The sequence below is a fragment of the Tursiops truncatus genome, chromosome 15 (genome assembly GCF_011762595.2).
Source record: "Tursiops truncatus isolate mTurTru1 chromosome 15, mTurTru1.mat.Y, whole genome shotgun sequence".
Taxonomy (NCBI): domain Eukaryota; kingdom Metazoa; phylum Chordata; class Mammalia; order Artiodactyla; family Delphinidae; genus Tursiops; species Tursiops truncatus.
The window spans coordinates 25,347,383-25,364,916 of NC_047048.1; the positions used below are offsets into that span (position 1 = coordinate 25,347,383).

The window sequence follows — 17,534 nt, forward strand, 5'->3', positions numbered from 1 at the left end:
TTACAAGCCCATTTAATATCAGCAACAAAGACTGTATGACATGGTCAACGCTTATAGTCAAATGTTAAATGAAAAGGACTAGAAAATCACGCCAACGAATGGCATCCATTGTGTAAATCACTCTAAACCTCTATAAAAAATGATGAAAAGGAGATATATCCAAATATTAACCATCACAGGGTAGGGGGATTTTGTCTTTGCCAAGCTTTCTGCAGTTGTTGTGTACTAATTTTGTAATCCAAATAAAAAATTAATACCTTATTTAAGAAAAAAAAAGCAGTTTTGTAACTTGAAAAATGAATAGATCTGTATGATGTTTAAGGAACCAGATCTCTTGATTTAGAGGTGGTGTAAAAGTAACATTGTTTTGTAAAAAACTTTTATTGTGGTGTCATTTATATACCATAAATCAATCCATTTTGATATGGAATTCACCAGTTATTGGTGAATTTACAAGGTTATACAGCCATCACCACAATCTAAGTTTATCTTTCTATCATCCCAGAAAGAAATCTTGTGCCCACTTGTGGCCTCTTATAGTGACTCCCCCATTCCCACTCCCAGTTCCACCCCGTCACTACCTACTTTCTGTCTCCATAGATTTACCTCTTCTGGATATTTAGTAGAAATGGAGTGAATGATACAACATGTGGTATTTTGTGACTGACTTCTTTTCCCTAGCATAATGTCTTCAAGGTTCATCCCTGTTGTAGCCTGTATCAGTGCTTCATTCCTTTTTATGGCTGAGTAATACTCTATTGTATAGATAGACCACATTTTGTTTATCCATTTACCAGTTGGACATTTGTATTGTTTCTACTCTTTGGTAAAGTAGCATAATTTTTACTAAGATGAAAAAGAAATATTCTGCCTGTCATATTAAGGGAAAATGGTCCATTACCATTCCAAATAATCCTTTTCTCCTAAAAAGTATTGAGGTGAAACAATGATCATGGTGAGGTTAAGTGCTACGATGGAGGGAATCTTTGGACTATGGGAGCCAGGGTCACCACTAGAATAGGTGGTACATTTATAGAATTAGAAAAAGGTACCCTTTTCTCAAGGCATCTTTCTTCCGTCTGCTGAAAGATGGTTGTAATAAATATACAAATCTACAGTGACCAGTGTGAATGGTTCTCCCTTAGAGTTATGCAGTGTACAACTCATACCACTGTCCATGGCAGCCCTGGGGGTGATGTAGAGTACAAAGGCCCCCAACTTAGCTCTAGGGAGGTATGGAGTCAGAGAAAGTATCATAGAGGAGATGACTCTCAGGGTGACATTTCAAGAATGGATTAGGGTATATACCCCAAAGAATTGAAAACAGGTGCTCAAAAACTTGTACTTGAATGTTCATAGCAGCACTGTTCACAATAGCCAAAAGCTAGGAACAACCCAAACACCCATCAACAGATGAGTGGAACCATAAATGTGGTCTGTCTATACATTGGAGTACTACTCAGCCATAAAAAAGAATGACGTTCTGATACATGTTACAACGGGGGTGAACCTCAAAAACATCATGCTAAGTGGAAGAAGCCAGACACAAAAGGCCACATATTGTACGATTGTATTTGTGTGAGATGTCCACAGTAGGCAAATCCATAGAGGCAGACAGCGGGTTGGTGGTTGCCAGGGGTTACGGGGAGTGGGGGATGGAGAGTGACTGCTTAAGGGATATGAGGTTTCATTTGGGACTGATAAAAATGTTTTGGAACTAGACAGAAGTGTGAGTTGCACGACATTGTGAACGTACTACATGCCACTGAATTGTTCACTTTTCCACAGTTAAATTTATGTGGTGTGAATTTCACCTAAAAGGGAAAAAAAAGAGAAAAAGAGAATGGATTAGGCGGGTAGAAAAGTGATGAAGATGGTGCTCCGGGCAGAAGGAACAGTGTGTGCAAAGCTTGAGGGGGAAACTGCTTTGCACATTGAGAGACCTCTGCTCTCTCGTGTCAGACATGATCTCAAGCTCAGGGAAGGAATCAGCTAGGAAGCCCGGGGAAGCCCGGGGAATCAGCTAGGAGCCCTCCTGCCCATAACCAACCAGGGCACAGTTAGCTTCCCACGCTTGGAGCCGGTGTGTTTCCGATGGGAATGTCCCAGGCCGGAGGTCTCCTGGCAGCGCCCAGTGTGGATCCGCCCCGGCAGCTGCCCAGCCTTTCCCTGGAGCCCGCTCCCTCTCCTGGGGACCTGGGAGGACAGGCCTCAGGACAGGCATCTGACCCTATAAATCTCTCGTCCTCTGGATGTAGGTTTCCCAAGGCTGCTGGGAAAGACTGCCTGTCTCCCTGTAGCGGATAGATGGAGATAGCCCGTCCGTCTGTCCATCTCAAAATCATTCCTTAAAATAGTACAGGCTCTGGGCCAGCCCCAGCGGGTTCTCTCTCTGCTTGGGTGCTGATCACAGGGTGCTGGTTCCTGCATGTCTTGCCTTTCTGCCCCTTCCTGAATCCGTTTTGAACTGGTTTCCTAGTTTGCTCTGGTCCTCAGCAGACTTCTCCCTCCAGGTGGAAGGTGGAGGCACAGGCATCCACATTCCCTCGATTCCAGTCCAAGGAGCTGGGTGTTGTACCAGCACAGGGTACCTCCCTCCACAAATTTCTTGTGATGCTGACCTCTGTCTCTCTCCAGAGTGTACTGGGGAGATGAAAGTTTTACTGTTTTTATCTTGGAAGGAAATGCCGCCAGCGCATGGTTGTGGGTTATCTGAGGAAGACAGAACAAAGCCGTGGGCTGGAAGCAAGGCCTCGGGGATCGTGCACCTCAGTTTGAGTCCCCGCCTGCCACTTCCTAGCCGTGTGACCGTGTTCATTATCTAGGGCTGCCGTACAAATGGCTGCAAACTTGGTGGCTTCAAACAACAGGAGTTTGTTCCCTCATAGTTCTGGATGCCAGAGGTCTGAAATCAAGGTGTCATCAGGGTTGGTTCCTTCCAGAGGCCCTGAGGGAGAATCCAGTCCAGGCCCTTCTCCTCTTCTGGCTTCAGGCGGCTGCCAGGTCCTCGGCATCCTCACCTTGAAGCTGCATCCCTCCAACCTGCCTCCTCCTTCACGTGGCTTCTCCCTCTGCCTCTAATTCCCCTCTCCTTTCTCTTATAAATAAGGACACTGGTCATTGATTTAGGTCCCATCCTAAATCCAAGATGATCTCATCTGGAGATCCCTAATTAATTACATCTGTAAGACCCCTCTTCTAGATAAGGTCACCTTCTGAGTTTCCGAGTGGACATTTCTTTGGGGGCCACAGGTCAGCCCGCTGCAGTGACCTCGGGCAAGTCGCCTCACTCCACCATACTGCCCTCATCTGTAAAGTGGCCGTGGTGCCAGTGCCCAGCTCAGGGGTTGCTGTGAGGGTGGAATGGGTCACCTTGCACAGAAGGAGCTCAGGGGGCCCCGCGGCACAGTGCCTACTCTGGAGGTGGGCGCTGCTGGGGACGCTGCAGGCAGGCAGCTGTTTCTTTCCTCTCTTTCCTAAGTTTCATGGTCATAATGGGCTCCTTGAGAGCAATAAAGACTATTTTTACATTACCCATTTTTGGTGAGATGCGGGTACGGTCATACATACTCATAGCATAAACACGAGCGGGACAGAAGGAGATGGAGTTGAAGGGAAGTCTCCCTCCTGTGCTGGTTCTCAGTCCCTCAGACCCTCTCCTCAGGGACAACCATCGTTGGGGTGTCCAGTAGCTTCACGATATATCCAACATATACAAGTATTTGAAGGTGTGTGTGTGTGTGTGTGTGTGTGTGTGTGTGTGTGTGTGTACACCTTAGGTATGTATATGTGTGTGTGTGAACGTATATCCCTCTTTTTAAAACGTAAAAGGTGTAATGCTATGTCACCTAGTCTTTTATTTTTTAGCTTACTATGTCTTGGAGATTGTTCTGCGTCAGTCCATGACGAGCTGCCTGGTTCTTTTCAGTGGCTGCCCAATGTGCTGCTGTGTGGCCCTACCAGATTTTTTTTTTTAATGTCTTCTATTTCTTTCTTTATTTTTGGCTGTGTTGGGTCTCCGTTGCTGCGCACGGGCTTTCTCTAGTTGCAGCGAGCGGGGGCTACTCTTCGTTGCAGTGTGCGGGTTTTTCATTGCGGTGGCTTCTCTTGTTGTGGAGCACGGGCTCTAGGCATGCAGGCTTCAGTAGTTGTGGCACGCGGGCTGTAGAGCGCAGGTTCAGTAGCTGTGGAGCATGGGCTTAGTTGCTCCGTGGCATGTGGGATCTTCCTGGACCAGGGCTCCAACCTGTGTCCCCTGCATTGGCAGGCAGATTCTTAACCACTGCACCACCAGGGAAGTCCCCAGATTTTTCTCTAAGTTAATTTTTAGTTTATATTGGAATATAGTTGATTTACAAAGTTATGTTAGTTTCAGGTGTACAGCAAAGTGATTCAATTATACATATGCATATATCCATTCGTTTTCAGATTCTTTTCCCATTTAGGTTATTACAGAGTATTGAATAGAGGTCCCTGTGCTGTACAGTAGGTCCTTGTTGATTATCTATTTTATATATAGTAGTGTGTATATGTTAATCCCAGTCACCCAATTTATCCCCCCCACCCATGCCCTACCAGATTTTAAATACCAAAATGTATTTTGCTAGTCTGCAGTTGATAGACTGGTTGAATGGTTTCTTTCCAGTCCTTTGCTTTCGCTGATATTCTTGCAGTGACCAACTTAAACGTCTGTCCTTGGGCACACGTGTGGGAGTTTCCGATGTGGCTCTCTTGAGGTTTGTGGAGCAGCCCACGAGTCGTAGTAGGAGGCAGGGACGTAGGCCTGATCGGAATCAGCACAGCTGGACCGGAAGACGGGACTTCGTGGTCATGGAGAGTCCTGATGCCAAAGGAGGGGCCGCCTCTTTCCTGTGGCCCTTCTCCCTGCGAGGGCTGCCCCTGGCCCTCGGCTCAGAGGTCAGACTTGCCTGAGGGGAGCCTCTCCAGACCCCCTGAACGTGGCCCCTGCGGGCAGCTGTGGCCCTTGCTACCAGCTCAAGGTGGAAAAAATGAGAGTCAGAAAGAAGAATGAAATAGCCTTTTGGCTCTTCTGCCTTTTGTCCTGAGGATTGGGCTCAGCCAGGCCACCAGAATGTCCATCTGTTATCTGAGGGGATAGAGGGCAGGTTGTTTGGAGATGGGCATAGGGTCCATGGAGCTTGCACAGTCATCTCATTCATCTGACCCTGGAGTGGACCAGATCTTCTTTATGTGATGTAAATCTGCCTCCCTCTCCCAGATATGGTCATGACTATCCTCTCTGGTCCCCAGTGATGCATAGGCATGGGCTATTCCAGTCCCATCCATCCTCCCATCCTTCCTTCCTTCCTTCCTTCCTTCCTTCCTTCCTTCCTTCCTTCCTTCCTTCCATCCATCCATCCATCCATCCATCCATCCATCCTCCCATCCTCCCATCCTTCCATCTAACAAATATAATTGAGCACCTGCTATATGCCAGGTACTTGCAATACAGTGTTAAACAAAACAGACAAGCCCCCCTCTTCCCCAGTAAAGCTTGCTTTTCAGCACAGGGAGATAGACAAACACAAGATGTCACTGCAGATGGCTCTAAGTGATGTGAAGGAAATAAACAGGTTAATTGCCTGAGTGCCCTGAGGCAACTGCCTGCATCCCTGTGGACAGAGACTTAAAAAAGGCCTCTTGGAGAGTGGAAGCCCTCAAGATGATGGGAAGGCATCACCCATGGCAAAAATTGGGGAGAGAGCGTTCCAGACAAAGGCCCTGGAAGGGAAGAGTGTGTTCTCTGTGAGGAGCAGGTGGCTGTTTAGGAGCTGCGCAGGGGTAAGGAGAGAAAGGTGCCAGTGAGGCAGCTGGGTGGGGACACATCAGGCCAGACTTCGTAGGCCATGGTGGGGAGACTGGGGGCCACTGGGACTAGCCAGCTGGTTTTGACCAGGCCGTGGCTGATCTGACTTTTTTTTTTTTTTTGTGGTACACGGGCCTCTCACTGTTGTGGCCTCTCCCGTTGCAGAGCGCAGGCTCTGGACGCGCAGTCTCAGTGGCCATGGCTCACGGGCCCAGCCGCTCTGCAACATGTGGTATCTTCCCAGACCAGGGCACGAACCCATGTCCCCTGCATCGGCAGGCAGACTCTCAACCACTGCGCCACCAGGAAAGCCCCTGATCTGACTCTTTTAAGAAGATTTTTCTACTATAATGCAATAGCACCTCACACCTGTCAGGATGGCTGTTATCAAAAACCAGACAGTAGTTAAGTGTTGATGTGGGTGTGGAGAAACTGGAATGTTGGTGCATTGCTGGTGGGAAAGTAAACTGGTGCAACCACTACGGAAAACAGTATGGTGACTCCTTGAAAAGTTCAGCAGAATTGGCACATAATCCAGCCATTCTGCTTCTGAGCATATACCCCAAAGACGTGAAAGCAGGGACACCAACAGATATGTGTACACCCATGGTCATAGCAACACTATTCACAGTAGCCAAGAAATGGAAGCAACCCAGGTATCCATCAACAGATGAATAGATAAACAAAATGGGGTGTATCCAATGGACATTTTGACATGTGCTGCAACATGGATGAACCTTGAGGAAACGATGCTAAATGAAATAAGCCAAACACAGAAAGACAAATTCTGTGCGATTCCACTTACATGAGACACTTAGAGTAGTCAAACATCGTAAAGACAGAAAGTAGAATGGTGGCTGCCCGGGGCTGGAGGGAGGAGGCACTGAGGAGTTACTATTTAATGGGGATGGAGTTTGCTTGGGAAAATGAAAAGGATGGATGGTGGTGATGCTTGCACAACAATGTGAACATGCTTCATGCTGCTGAACTGGACACTTTAAAATGGTCTCCATGGTACATTTTATGTATGTTTTACCAAAATTTTAAAAGTTTATAAGAGAAAAAAGAAGACCCCTCCGGCTGCCCTGTGAGAACGGCAGGGGCGTGGGCAGAAGCAGGGAGATGGGAGGGGAGGATCTGGGCCTGAAGTGATGGTTCTCAGACCAGGTGTGGCAGCAGTGATGGGACGGATCTACGCTGATTCATGGGAAGCAGATCCTTCCATCCCCGAGGCCACTTCATGCCCCGGTTTCCTTCTTGTCACCTTAGACCTTAGGTGGTAAGGCTGCTTCTCTGGCCTGGGAAAGAGGCCTCACTCCTTCCCTTGACTGGTCCCTGCTGGTCTCTCCAAGCTGCCTTGTCTCCCAACGCCTTCCCTAATCCAGCAGAAGCCTTGGCCGCTAGGGATCCCCGTTCCATTTCCTGTGCCCCATCCTGTATTTGGAACAGCAGAAAGTGCCCAGACTCTGATGCATGATGCTTCAACCCCCAGGTTGGTCCCTGAAGTGGCTGCGTGACTTTGGGTTACCTGACCTCAGTTTCCTTAAACTTAAAAGGGTTAGGATCAAAGACCACACAGGGAAAGTGCCAGAAAAGTGTATCTGGCCCATAATAGGTATTCAATAAGTAGTAGGTGTTGGGTTCAAATCCTGCCTCATCCACTTACTGGCTGTGTAACTGTGGGCAAGTTTTAAAATGTCTCTGTGCCTCAGTTTATTAATCTGTGAAATGGGGATAAAATTGGTCTGTCTCATAGGATGTACGGGGGTTGAATGAGTTAATACAGGCAAATGATTGAAATAATGCATGACACAGAGAAGGTGCTAAGTAGTAGATACTATTATGTAGTATTTTCAGGGTCTAGCATGGGGAAGAATACCTGGTAGATGCCCTAAATGCATTTGTTGAATGAATGAATGAGTGACTCAGTTTCTTGTGTGTATATTGAACTTCCCCATCAAGAAACTCATGTCTTCCAGGTTTGGGGTTGGCTCTTTTCAGTGCTCACCAAGCTACACCTTCTCTGTGTCAGGGACTTAGGGTTCAGGGGCTGGGGATCCAGAAACTGAGGGAAGCGGGGTCCAGAACTGGATACTTCTGCCTATGAGCGGTTCATGGTTCTGTGGGGGCAGAGACACAAACAAAGAGAAAAAAAACAGCCTGGGACAGGGCGCTCGGGCAGCACAGGGGCTGTGGCAGTGGAGACATCTGTCTTGGGGATGGGCAGGAGCCAGCGACAGCTCCAGGATTTCTGTCTGGGAGGGTCTTAGAGGCAGCAGTCAGGTTATCTGATGGAGGCTGGGGGCTTTTCTTAGGGCTTCTTCTCTCTAACAAGGTTGACTATTTGTGATAGCTTAGGAGCGTTGACAGAGATTTACAGCCAAGCCTCCCCCTGGCTCCATCACTGTGTGGAAGGCTTCTTAGAAGAGGTGTCATCTTTGAGACGGAGGGAAATGGGCAGGAAAGGAGAAGAGAAAGGCCTGCTAGGCAGCAGGAGTAGCCTGAACAAAGGCACAGAGTGCGTTTGGGGGTTGATCCGGGTGGGGTTGCTGGGGAATTAACAGTGATGGACATAGAAGTACCAAGGCTGGGGAGGCAGGCAGGCAGGGCCGCTCACGGGAGGCCTCGGATGCCCCTTCTGGGCCTCATCTGAGGACACTGGGGGCCGTGGACAGCTGTTCAAAACTGCTTTATTAAGATAAAACTTGCATACCAAAAATCCTCCCAAGATAAGTAAATTTCAGTGATTTTCAATAAATTGAGTTACGTAAGCATCACCGCAGTCCAGCTGACAAACCCCAGAATGATCCTTCATGCCTGTTTGCAGTCACCCCAGCCCAGCCCCTGGCAACCACTAATCTACCTTCCCTCTTTTATGCTTTTACCTATTCTGCACATTTCTTATAACTGGAATCACACAATATGTAGCCTTCTGTGTCTGACTTTTCCTTAGCATCATGTTTTGAGGGTCATCCATGTAGCCTGTATCGGTACTGCATTGTTTCTATGACTGAATAATGTTCCATTGTATAGATTGACCACATTTTATTTATCCATCCACCAGCAGATGGACATTTGGGTTGTTTCTACTTTTTAGCTATTATGGTAACGCTGCTGTGAACATTTGTGTGCAAGTCTTGTAGAGACACATGTTTCTGTTCTCTTGGGTAGATTCCTAGGAGCGGAATAGCTGGGTCATATGACGAATTTATGTTTAACATTTTAAGAAACTTCCAAAGTGGAAGAGGGTTAAGAGGCAGAGGGATCAGGCAGTTCAGCGTGTCAGAAAGATTACTCTGAGAAGGGGTTTGGAGGGGGATGTCACAAGATCCCGGGAGATCTTTGATCATAAGAGGCTGAGGGTTGTGATGGTGGGAATGGAGCAGGGAATGGAGTTAAGAAATGCCTGACGCTTCACCATTGCCCGGCAGAAGATGTGATGCTCTGCTTTCTCAGTTATGGTTAACTGGCTGATGACTAAGGTGTTTAACCTTCCCCGTGTCCCTCATAGGGGATCTTGACTCCACCCGCTAAGGCCACTTTAAGAGCAGTAGGTGATCAGTAATGTCTGCTTAATCACGTTTAACCTCACGATGCCCTGTGCACCCACCAGGGTTCTCTGGTGGTTAGCGACAGAGACCTTATCTAGAAAAGGAATTTCTGGAGGAGTATTGGGGAGCTCACAGATGGGGTGGGAAGAGTGGGGAGCCAGCCTCAGAAAATGTTAGAAAACGGGGCTGTTTGGGCTCTGGGGGCAGGAAGTGAGGCCCCCTCAGGGCCTCCGTTGTGCTTCTCCATCCTTGATCCAGCTCGGAGTTTGAGCTCAGAGATTCTGATTGCCATAGCCTAGGAAACGTTGTTGCCTCTTGGCTGGGGTAGCTTGTGCGTCAGTCCCACCAAGACTGTACATGATGGCGGGTTGGGGGGGTTGGGGGGCAGGGAACATGGATCCTTAAGGACCATAGGATGCTCTTCTTGGAAGAAGAGGAAATGGATACTGGATTTTCAAACCAAAAATGTCCACTACCCCATATTCCAGATAAAAAAAACTGAACCATGGAGAGGTTAAGAATATTTGCCCGAAGTCATAGAGGTGGGAAGTGGCCAAGTTGGAATGCCAGTCTGTCTGGATCCAAAGTCAGTGTTCTGTCTGTGACCTAATCTGGGCAGAGTGGGTCTCCTGGGACCCTCCAGAGCTAGTGGGGCAGGGATTCTCACTGCCTCCTGAACGCGTCAGTCTCCGGTATCTTTCTGGGGCTGCCTCCAGGACTTCAGGGGGTCGGGAAAAGTATCTAAAAGAGCCCTGCTGCCCTCTTGGCTTTGGTCTTATCCCCTATGACCTGGGCAATGAGCCCAGCTGGCCCCTTGTCGCCCCCAGGGGGGCCAGCATGTAGGAGCTTAAATGGGAGGCCTGGGAGGCACCATATCCAGGCACTCAGCTCAGAGCAAATTCTAACTCATGGCTCTTTTTTTCTTTCTGTTCTCAGATCGAGAGGACCAGTCCATTCTCTGCACGTAAGTGGAGCTGCTTTTTCTTTTATTTTTCTAGAATCAAGATCCAACCTATTAAAGAAAAAGGTCCATGAGAACAGGGCTCTTTGATGTGTTTGCTGTTCCACGCACCCCTAAACTGCCAGGGGTACCTGGTGCCGTCTTGTTCTGCGCCACCCCCTTTTAAAAACCAGCATTTATTGAGCACTTACTGTGTGCCAGGTCCTGAACTAAATATTTTACAGACAGAATTGCTTCTAATTCCATAACAGCTCTGTGAAGGTAGATGCCATTTCCGTTGGTGAGGAAGTCTTGGCTTGTGTTAAACAGTCACCCTCAAATTTCACAATTAGTAACCACATTGTGCCATATTTGGTGGCTGGTGTCATTATTTCTTTGAAGACCTGGATACATAGTCAGAAGATACTAACTCAATTTAGAATCATTCAGAGGGTTTTCAGTGTTCAGGAAAATCTCTCCTGTGGTGGGCAGAATACAGGTATCCCTTGGAAAATTTGTGGACTTAGTTCAGACCACTGCAACGAAGTGAATATCACAGTAAAGCGAGTCAGGCAGATTTTTTGGTTTCCTAGTACATATAAAAGTTATGTTTATACTATACTGTAGTCTATTAAGTGTTCAATAGCATTATATCTAAATAAACAACTGTACACACCTTAATTAAAACATACCCGTTGTTAAAAAATCTTAACTATCATCTGAGCCTTCAGGGAGTTGCAATCTTTTTGCAGTAGTGACATCAGAGATCACTGATCACAGATCACCATGACAAATAGAATAGTAATGAAAAAGTTTGAAATATTACGAGAATTACCAAAACATGACACAGAGACATGAAGTGAACAAATGCTGTTGGAAAAATGCTTGACACAGTGTTGCCACAAATCTTTAATTTGTAAACAAACACAATATCTGCAAATTGCAATAAAGCAAAGTGCAATACAAGTGCCTGTGATGGTCCCGCCAAGGTCTCCACCTCCTAATCACCAGAACCTGTGAATGTGTCAGGTGACATGGCAAAGGGGAATGAAGGTTGCCACGGCATTACAGTTGCTAATCAGCTGACCTTAGAATAGGGAAGGGATCGTAGATTATCCAGGTGGGCCTAATGTAATCACAAGGTCCTTACAAGTAGAAGAGGGAGGCAGGGGAGGAGTCAGAGGGAGATGCAATGTGAGAAGGACTTCACCCACCATCCTGGCTTTGAAGATGGAGGAAGCCCAGGATGAGAACAGCTTCTAGAAGCTGGAAAAGGCAAGGAAACGGGCTCTCCCCTAGTGCTCCCAGAAAGAAACACAACCCTGCTGACATCTTGGTTTTAGCCCAGTACAATCCATGTCAGACTTCTGCCCTCCAGAACTGTAATATAATCAGTTTGTGTTGTTTTAAGTCGCTACGTTTGTATAATTTGTTACAGCAGCAATGGGAAACTAATACACCCTCCTTCCTTCTTCACCTCTACACCCACTCCTGTCTCACTCACTATTCAACAGATTGAATGGGTCTGTCCCACTGGTGAGTACTTGGCGTATAGGAATGAACCAAAAATAAATGACTTCTCAAGAGGGAAGACAGACACTAAAACAATAATTACACACTTCCCTTTGGTACTGCTTGAATTTACTGTTTGGTCCTGTGAAGGTACTACCTTTTCAGGAACTAAAAAAAAAATACATACACATTTTAAAAATCACTTAAAGAAATGTGTAATTACAAACTGAAAATTATGAAGAATGAGACATGTAAGGAACTAGGAGAATGTGTAAATCAGAGAAGTTCTAACTGGGGAGAACACTAAAGGTTTCCCAAAGAAGTGATGCAGAGATGATGAAGAAAAGAGAGGAATAGTTTACAGCATATGCAAAGACCCTGAGGTCAGATAGAGCGTGTTCTATCGGAGAAACTGAGAGATCAGTTTGGCCAGAGTGTGTCTCCCAACAAAAGCCCTCTGTCTGAGAAGAGGCATTACAGGACATTTAGGACTGTGGTTGCAAACTCAAAGGCCAATCAAAGTCAACCAAGTACTGTTAATGTGTGAAAAGTCCTGGGTGTAGCACAGTAGGGAATGGTGGGGAGTGTGGTGAACTGGAGAAAATGGCCCATCTGAGGGGGGGAGCTGCTACCCATCTCCTGTCTACTGTTGCCAGGGGAGAATGCAGGTCCAATGTTGCCAGACTTTCCTACATTTCAGTAGAAGCTGGAAATCTAGGTTTCTATGTGAAATATCAAATTTTTAAACATTGGCACCTAATTTACATGAACACATATACACAGATCTCCAGCCAAATAAAGTCCATTTGTGGGCTGGCTTTGCCAATGGGCCACCTGTTTACAACCTCTGTCCCAGAACTTTGGGCCAGGAAGGGTCCTCAGAGATAACTGAGACTGCACTTCCTGCCCCCCCAACACACACACCTGGTCAGTTACGAGCGTTGCAGGAAATTTTCATAGAGCATCAAAATCGGGAATGATTCATATTATTTAATATGAAAGTGGATTCAAGTTGGTCTCTGTAATAATATCTCCCTTTCATTCACTTGTATTCCAAATATTGCTTTGAGGGGGTGGGGTGGCGGCAGGGTGATAATTATGGTGGAGAATTGGGTCAATAGCACACAGACAGGCTGGTTATGGCCAGCGTGAGTTGTACGTGTCAGGGGTGGTCATGGCTGTTGGCGCTGGGGTCTCATACTGTGCACGTAGCTTAGAGAAACCAACCACACCCTTCGGGAGGAAAACTAGCACTGGCGGATCTAGTGCAGGTGAGGTCACCACCATCCACCCAATGGATGTGTTCCAGAGTGAGGGTGAGAATAGACATGGGACTCTGCCGATCCCTCCACTGGTCTCGTTCCCCTGTGGCCCTGACGGTGTGAGCATCTCGCCTTGCCGAGCCCATTCTCTCCCCTGCATTGTCCGTATTGCACACTCGGAATCCCTGCATCTAGTTGGCATTTATACACAGAGGCTGCTTTAGAGGGGCGTTGCATACCAAGTCACAGATGCATTGCTTTGAGGATGTTTTAAGGGATTTTTCAATTTTACCTTTCTGTGGTTGATTGTGTTGACTTACAGGCTGTTGGTCCCCAGCCTCCATATCAAATGTGATTCCACTTCTCTGCAGGTCTCATTAGAATCTAGGGTCATCCATGGAAGGGACTGTCCACCGAGTTATGTCATTGAAAGCCTCCTTAGAGTGAGGGTTACAAGCCAGACCACCCGGGTTTCGATCCTGGCTCTGCCTCTCACTAGCTTGTAGCTTCAGGTACAAATTTAACCTCTCCAGGGCTCCGTGTTCTCACTGTAAAGTGGGGAAGTAAGAATGATGATAATGGTACTTAATGGTACTTAATAGGGTTGTTGTGAGTGTTACATATATATGTGTATGTATATGAATTTGTATATGTATATCTATATATACAGACACACATACTCATATATATGACTACTATGTATATAGCTGACTAAGAACCAAGCAAGCCCTGTAAGCTAGATATTCATATGTCATGACTAACATGTGTGTCCTGGCAGAGCAGAGAACCCACTGCTCAAGTCCAGTTACCTCATTTTTATAGAGGAGGAAATCAGAGAGGTCATGAGATTTGCCCAGAGGCACACAGCGAGTTTTTGTCAATAGTGAGACTTGGACCTAAATTTCTTGAGGCCGTTGGAGGGCCCAACCCTCATTCGCTGGCCTTCACTGATGAGCCAGCCACAGCCCCACCATCCCCTGCCCCACCACAGACTGTGGCATCGGGGCTGAGGAATGGCTGGCATCTTTCGTATTTAGCGCATCTATCTGGAGGAAAAGAGCTGCAGCCTGTCCGCCCTGGCTCAACCACTCGGGGTATGAGCTGAGACCCGAGTGAGGAGAGGAAGCAAGCCCCGAGGAGGACTTGGGGGAGGAGTTTCGGGTGGGGAACAGCAAGGGCAAAGGTCCTAAGGTGGGAACCACTTGTGTTTTGAGGGTCGGAGACGGTCTGAGTGGGTGGGGCGCAGGGAGGAAGGAGAAGGGTAAGAGGATGTGGTCGGGGACATGGTCATGCAGGGCCTTGCAGGCTGGGGTGAGCGTATGGACAAGAGGTTAGAGCAGATCTTTCTGATCATTCAAGGAGGCCAGAGTGCCGCTTGGGGATAAGCACTGATGCCCTAGGGTCTGGGGGACTGGGACTCAGTGGCAGGAGATGCTGTTGTCAGGTGACTCTCCCATTCAGGGGAGGCAACTCAGGCCAGCAGGTGCCTCTGTCACTCTCCCTGGGGCCAGTGCTGACTCTTGGAAAACTGCAGGCTTCCCAGGGGTTTGCCTTGGTTGCTTCACCCACGGCCTGCCTTCGCTCCCAACCAGGCTTCCTACTTTGACCCCACCTGCCCTCATCCCTTCCACCCTGTTTCTGAAGAAGAGGGAGAAACACTTTCTGGCAGAGGCCCACAGGGTTTTTAAAGGTGTTTTTGATAACACAGTGCAGTGTTGAAGGGGCGCAGATGCCTCAGGAGAGTGGCCGCTGTGCTTAGCTGGCGAGGCTGTGGAGGCACAGATCTAGGTTTGCTTTCCCGCTGTGCTGCACGCCAGCAATTTGTTCTTGGGCAGGTTGGTTAAGCCTCCCAGCCTCAGTCTCCTCATCTGTGGAATGGGGGTATCAGTTGTGCCCACCTCCCAGGGTTGCTGAGAGAATTGAAGGAGCTGTGTAGGGGGGAGCTGAGCACGATGCTGGCACAGTGCAGGTGCCCGTGATTGGCAGCTGGGGTTCTGATGCAGCGCCGTGGTTAGTATCAACCAGAGTTCTGCTGAGCCCTGCTTGCTTGACCATGAACTGCGTAAAACCACCTCAAATACGTCCAGTGTGGGCTCTGTTAGACCTCTCTCCACAAACGTGGCTGCACGTCAGTTCTTGGGCCATTAGTTCAAGAGACGGATGGCCTGGCTTCACCCCCAGCAGCTCTTGACTCAGTGGATCTGGGGTAGAGCTGGGGAAACCTGTGTTTTTATCTAGTGTCTTGGGCGACTGTGAAGCTGCAGAGCTGGTCAGCAAGCTGGCAGGGATTGGAAACACTTGTCAAGGGTCGTCTACACAGGGGACTCTGAAGGGGTGGCTGTGTCTGAGCTGTGCACCCCCGTCTGCTCTGGGTGGGGGTCTAGAAGTAAGCCAGAAAGAGAAAAACAAATATCGTATATTAATGCATATATGTGGAATCTAGAAAAATGGTACAGATGAACCTATTTGTAGGGCAAGAATGGAGACACAGATGTAGAGAACGGATATGTGGACACAGAGGGGAAGGGGAGAGTGGGACAAATTGGGAGATTAGGTTTGACATAGATACACTACCATGTGTAAAATAGATAGCTGGTGGGAACCTGCCGTATAGCACAGGGAGCTCAGCTCGGTGCTCTGTGATGACCTAGATGGGGGGGTGGGGGAGAGGGAGGTCTAAGAGGGAGGGGATATAGGTATACTTATAGCTGATTCACTTCATTGTACAGCAGAAACTAACAAAATATTGTAAAGCAGTTTTACTCCAATAAAAAAAAATTAATTAAAAAATTATTTAGAAATTCAAGATCGCAACATCAGAGCATTAAATCAAGCACAGGGCCCTCCTCAGTATTGTCCCTGTGGGACTGCACAGGTCACACACCCATGAATCCAGCCTGGCTGGGGGCTGAGGGGTTAAGCTGCCATTGGGTACCTCCTTCCAGCCACTGAGGCTGGACTGATTAAAAGGACTTGGCGGGGCTTCCCTGGTGGCACAGTGGTTGGGAGTCTGCCTGCCGATGCAGGGGACACGGGTTCGTGCCCCGGTCCGGGAAGATCCCACATGCCGCGGAGCGGCTGGGCCCGTGAGCCATGGCCACTGAGCCTGCGCGTCCGGAGCCTGTGCTCCGCAACGGGAGAGGCCACAACAGTGAGAGGCCCGCGTACCGCAAAAAAAAAAAAAAGATCAATTTCCAACTTTTCATGCCAATTTATTGACAAATTAGAATGAATACATGGCAGTCATTCACGAGTAAATTGATTTGAAAAGAAGATCTAAATGGATTATTATTAGTCTTTAAGAACTTTAACTCAGCAACTTAATTTCCAAGGATAAGCTACACGGATAGTTTGTTCCTATAACAGCTTAGTGTCCACCGTCTTTCACTTAAATATATCAAGACTGTTTTCAAGGTTTGATGACAACCTCTAGTCATATAAACTGTATGCCACAAGAGTTTGTCTATTTCAAACCACTCTCCTTTTTGCTTTCTTGCAGAGCTAGACATTCCGAATAATCAATGCTGACCAAACCTTCATACGGATAGCTGCAATATAGCATTTCATTCCAAACACCTGTTAGAGCATAATTAAAATATCCTTTAAAAATCAATCTTTTCTGAAACTATGCCACTCAAAAATCGGTGTTTATGAAGCAAGGCTTGTATGATTTCAGTTGCTTCAAACTGTGCCCTCATGCTGGCAGTGAGGTTTTTTGCCTTTTGTTGCCAATAACAAATTATAGTCCTGAAGTTATAAAATATCTAACTTCCTCCACAACTAATGTGATATATTTGTAAGACTTGTGTTAAATAATGTTTGAAAATAATTTCATGTGTAAAAAAGAAAAAAAAAGTGTAGTGGGCAGAACATGGGCTCTGGTATCAAGCAGACCTGCATTCAAATCTCACTCCTCTATTCCCTATCTGTGTGATAGCAGGAGCAGTTATGACCTAGAACACTACTTCAACCTCTCTGAGCCTCAGTTTCCCCAGGTGGGTGATGGGGATAATCAATGACTCCTTCATTAGGTTGTTGGATTAAATAAAAAGATTTCTGAGCCCAATAACATAGAGTAGGTTTTCAAGAAATATCAATTCCTATTCCCCATTCCCTTCCTCTGACCTTAGAAAGCAAGTTCCTAGAGGGTTAGGCCTGTGTCATGGAATGACTTTGTGAAATGTCATAGAAAGAGTCCTGACTGCATTGGAACCAGAGACCTGATTTCAATGCTGTGTGTGCTCTTGCCTTGCTGTGTGATCTAGGGCAAGTTGCTTACCCACTCTGGCCCAAAGTTCCTCTTCTGTAATAACATGAAAGTGATATGTCCTACCTTCAGGACTGTGGGAGGGGAGGTAAAGGAGATAATACATGTGAAACAATTAACATAGGGCCTCCACTCCCCTTGAAAAGTCAATTCTCTCCTTAAAATTAAAGAAAAA

General features: G+C 47.2%; 1 protein-coding gene across 6 annotated transcripts in view; it reads left to right on the plus strand.

The window, feature by feature from the left end:
* Positions 1 to 17,534, plus strand: part of MYH11 (myosin heavy chain 11) — a 123,287-nt gene that overhangs the window by 40,528 nt on the left and 65,225 nt on the right. For all 6 annotated transcript variants that reach the window (XM_073792269.1, XM_033840759.2, XM_073792272.1 and 3 more), the window contains exon 4: positions 10,315 to 10,342. In XM_073792269.1, coding sequence (XP_073648370.1) covers positions 10,315 to 10,342 — 28 coding nt within the window. The remainder of the gene's footprint in view (positions 1 to 10,314; positions 10,343 to 17,534) is intronic.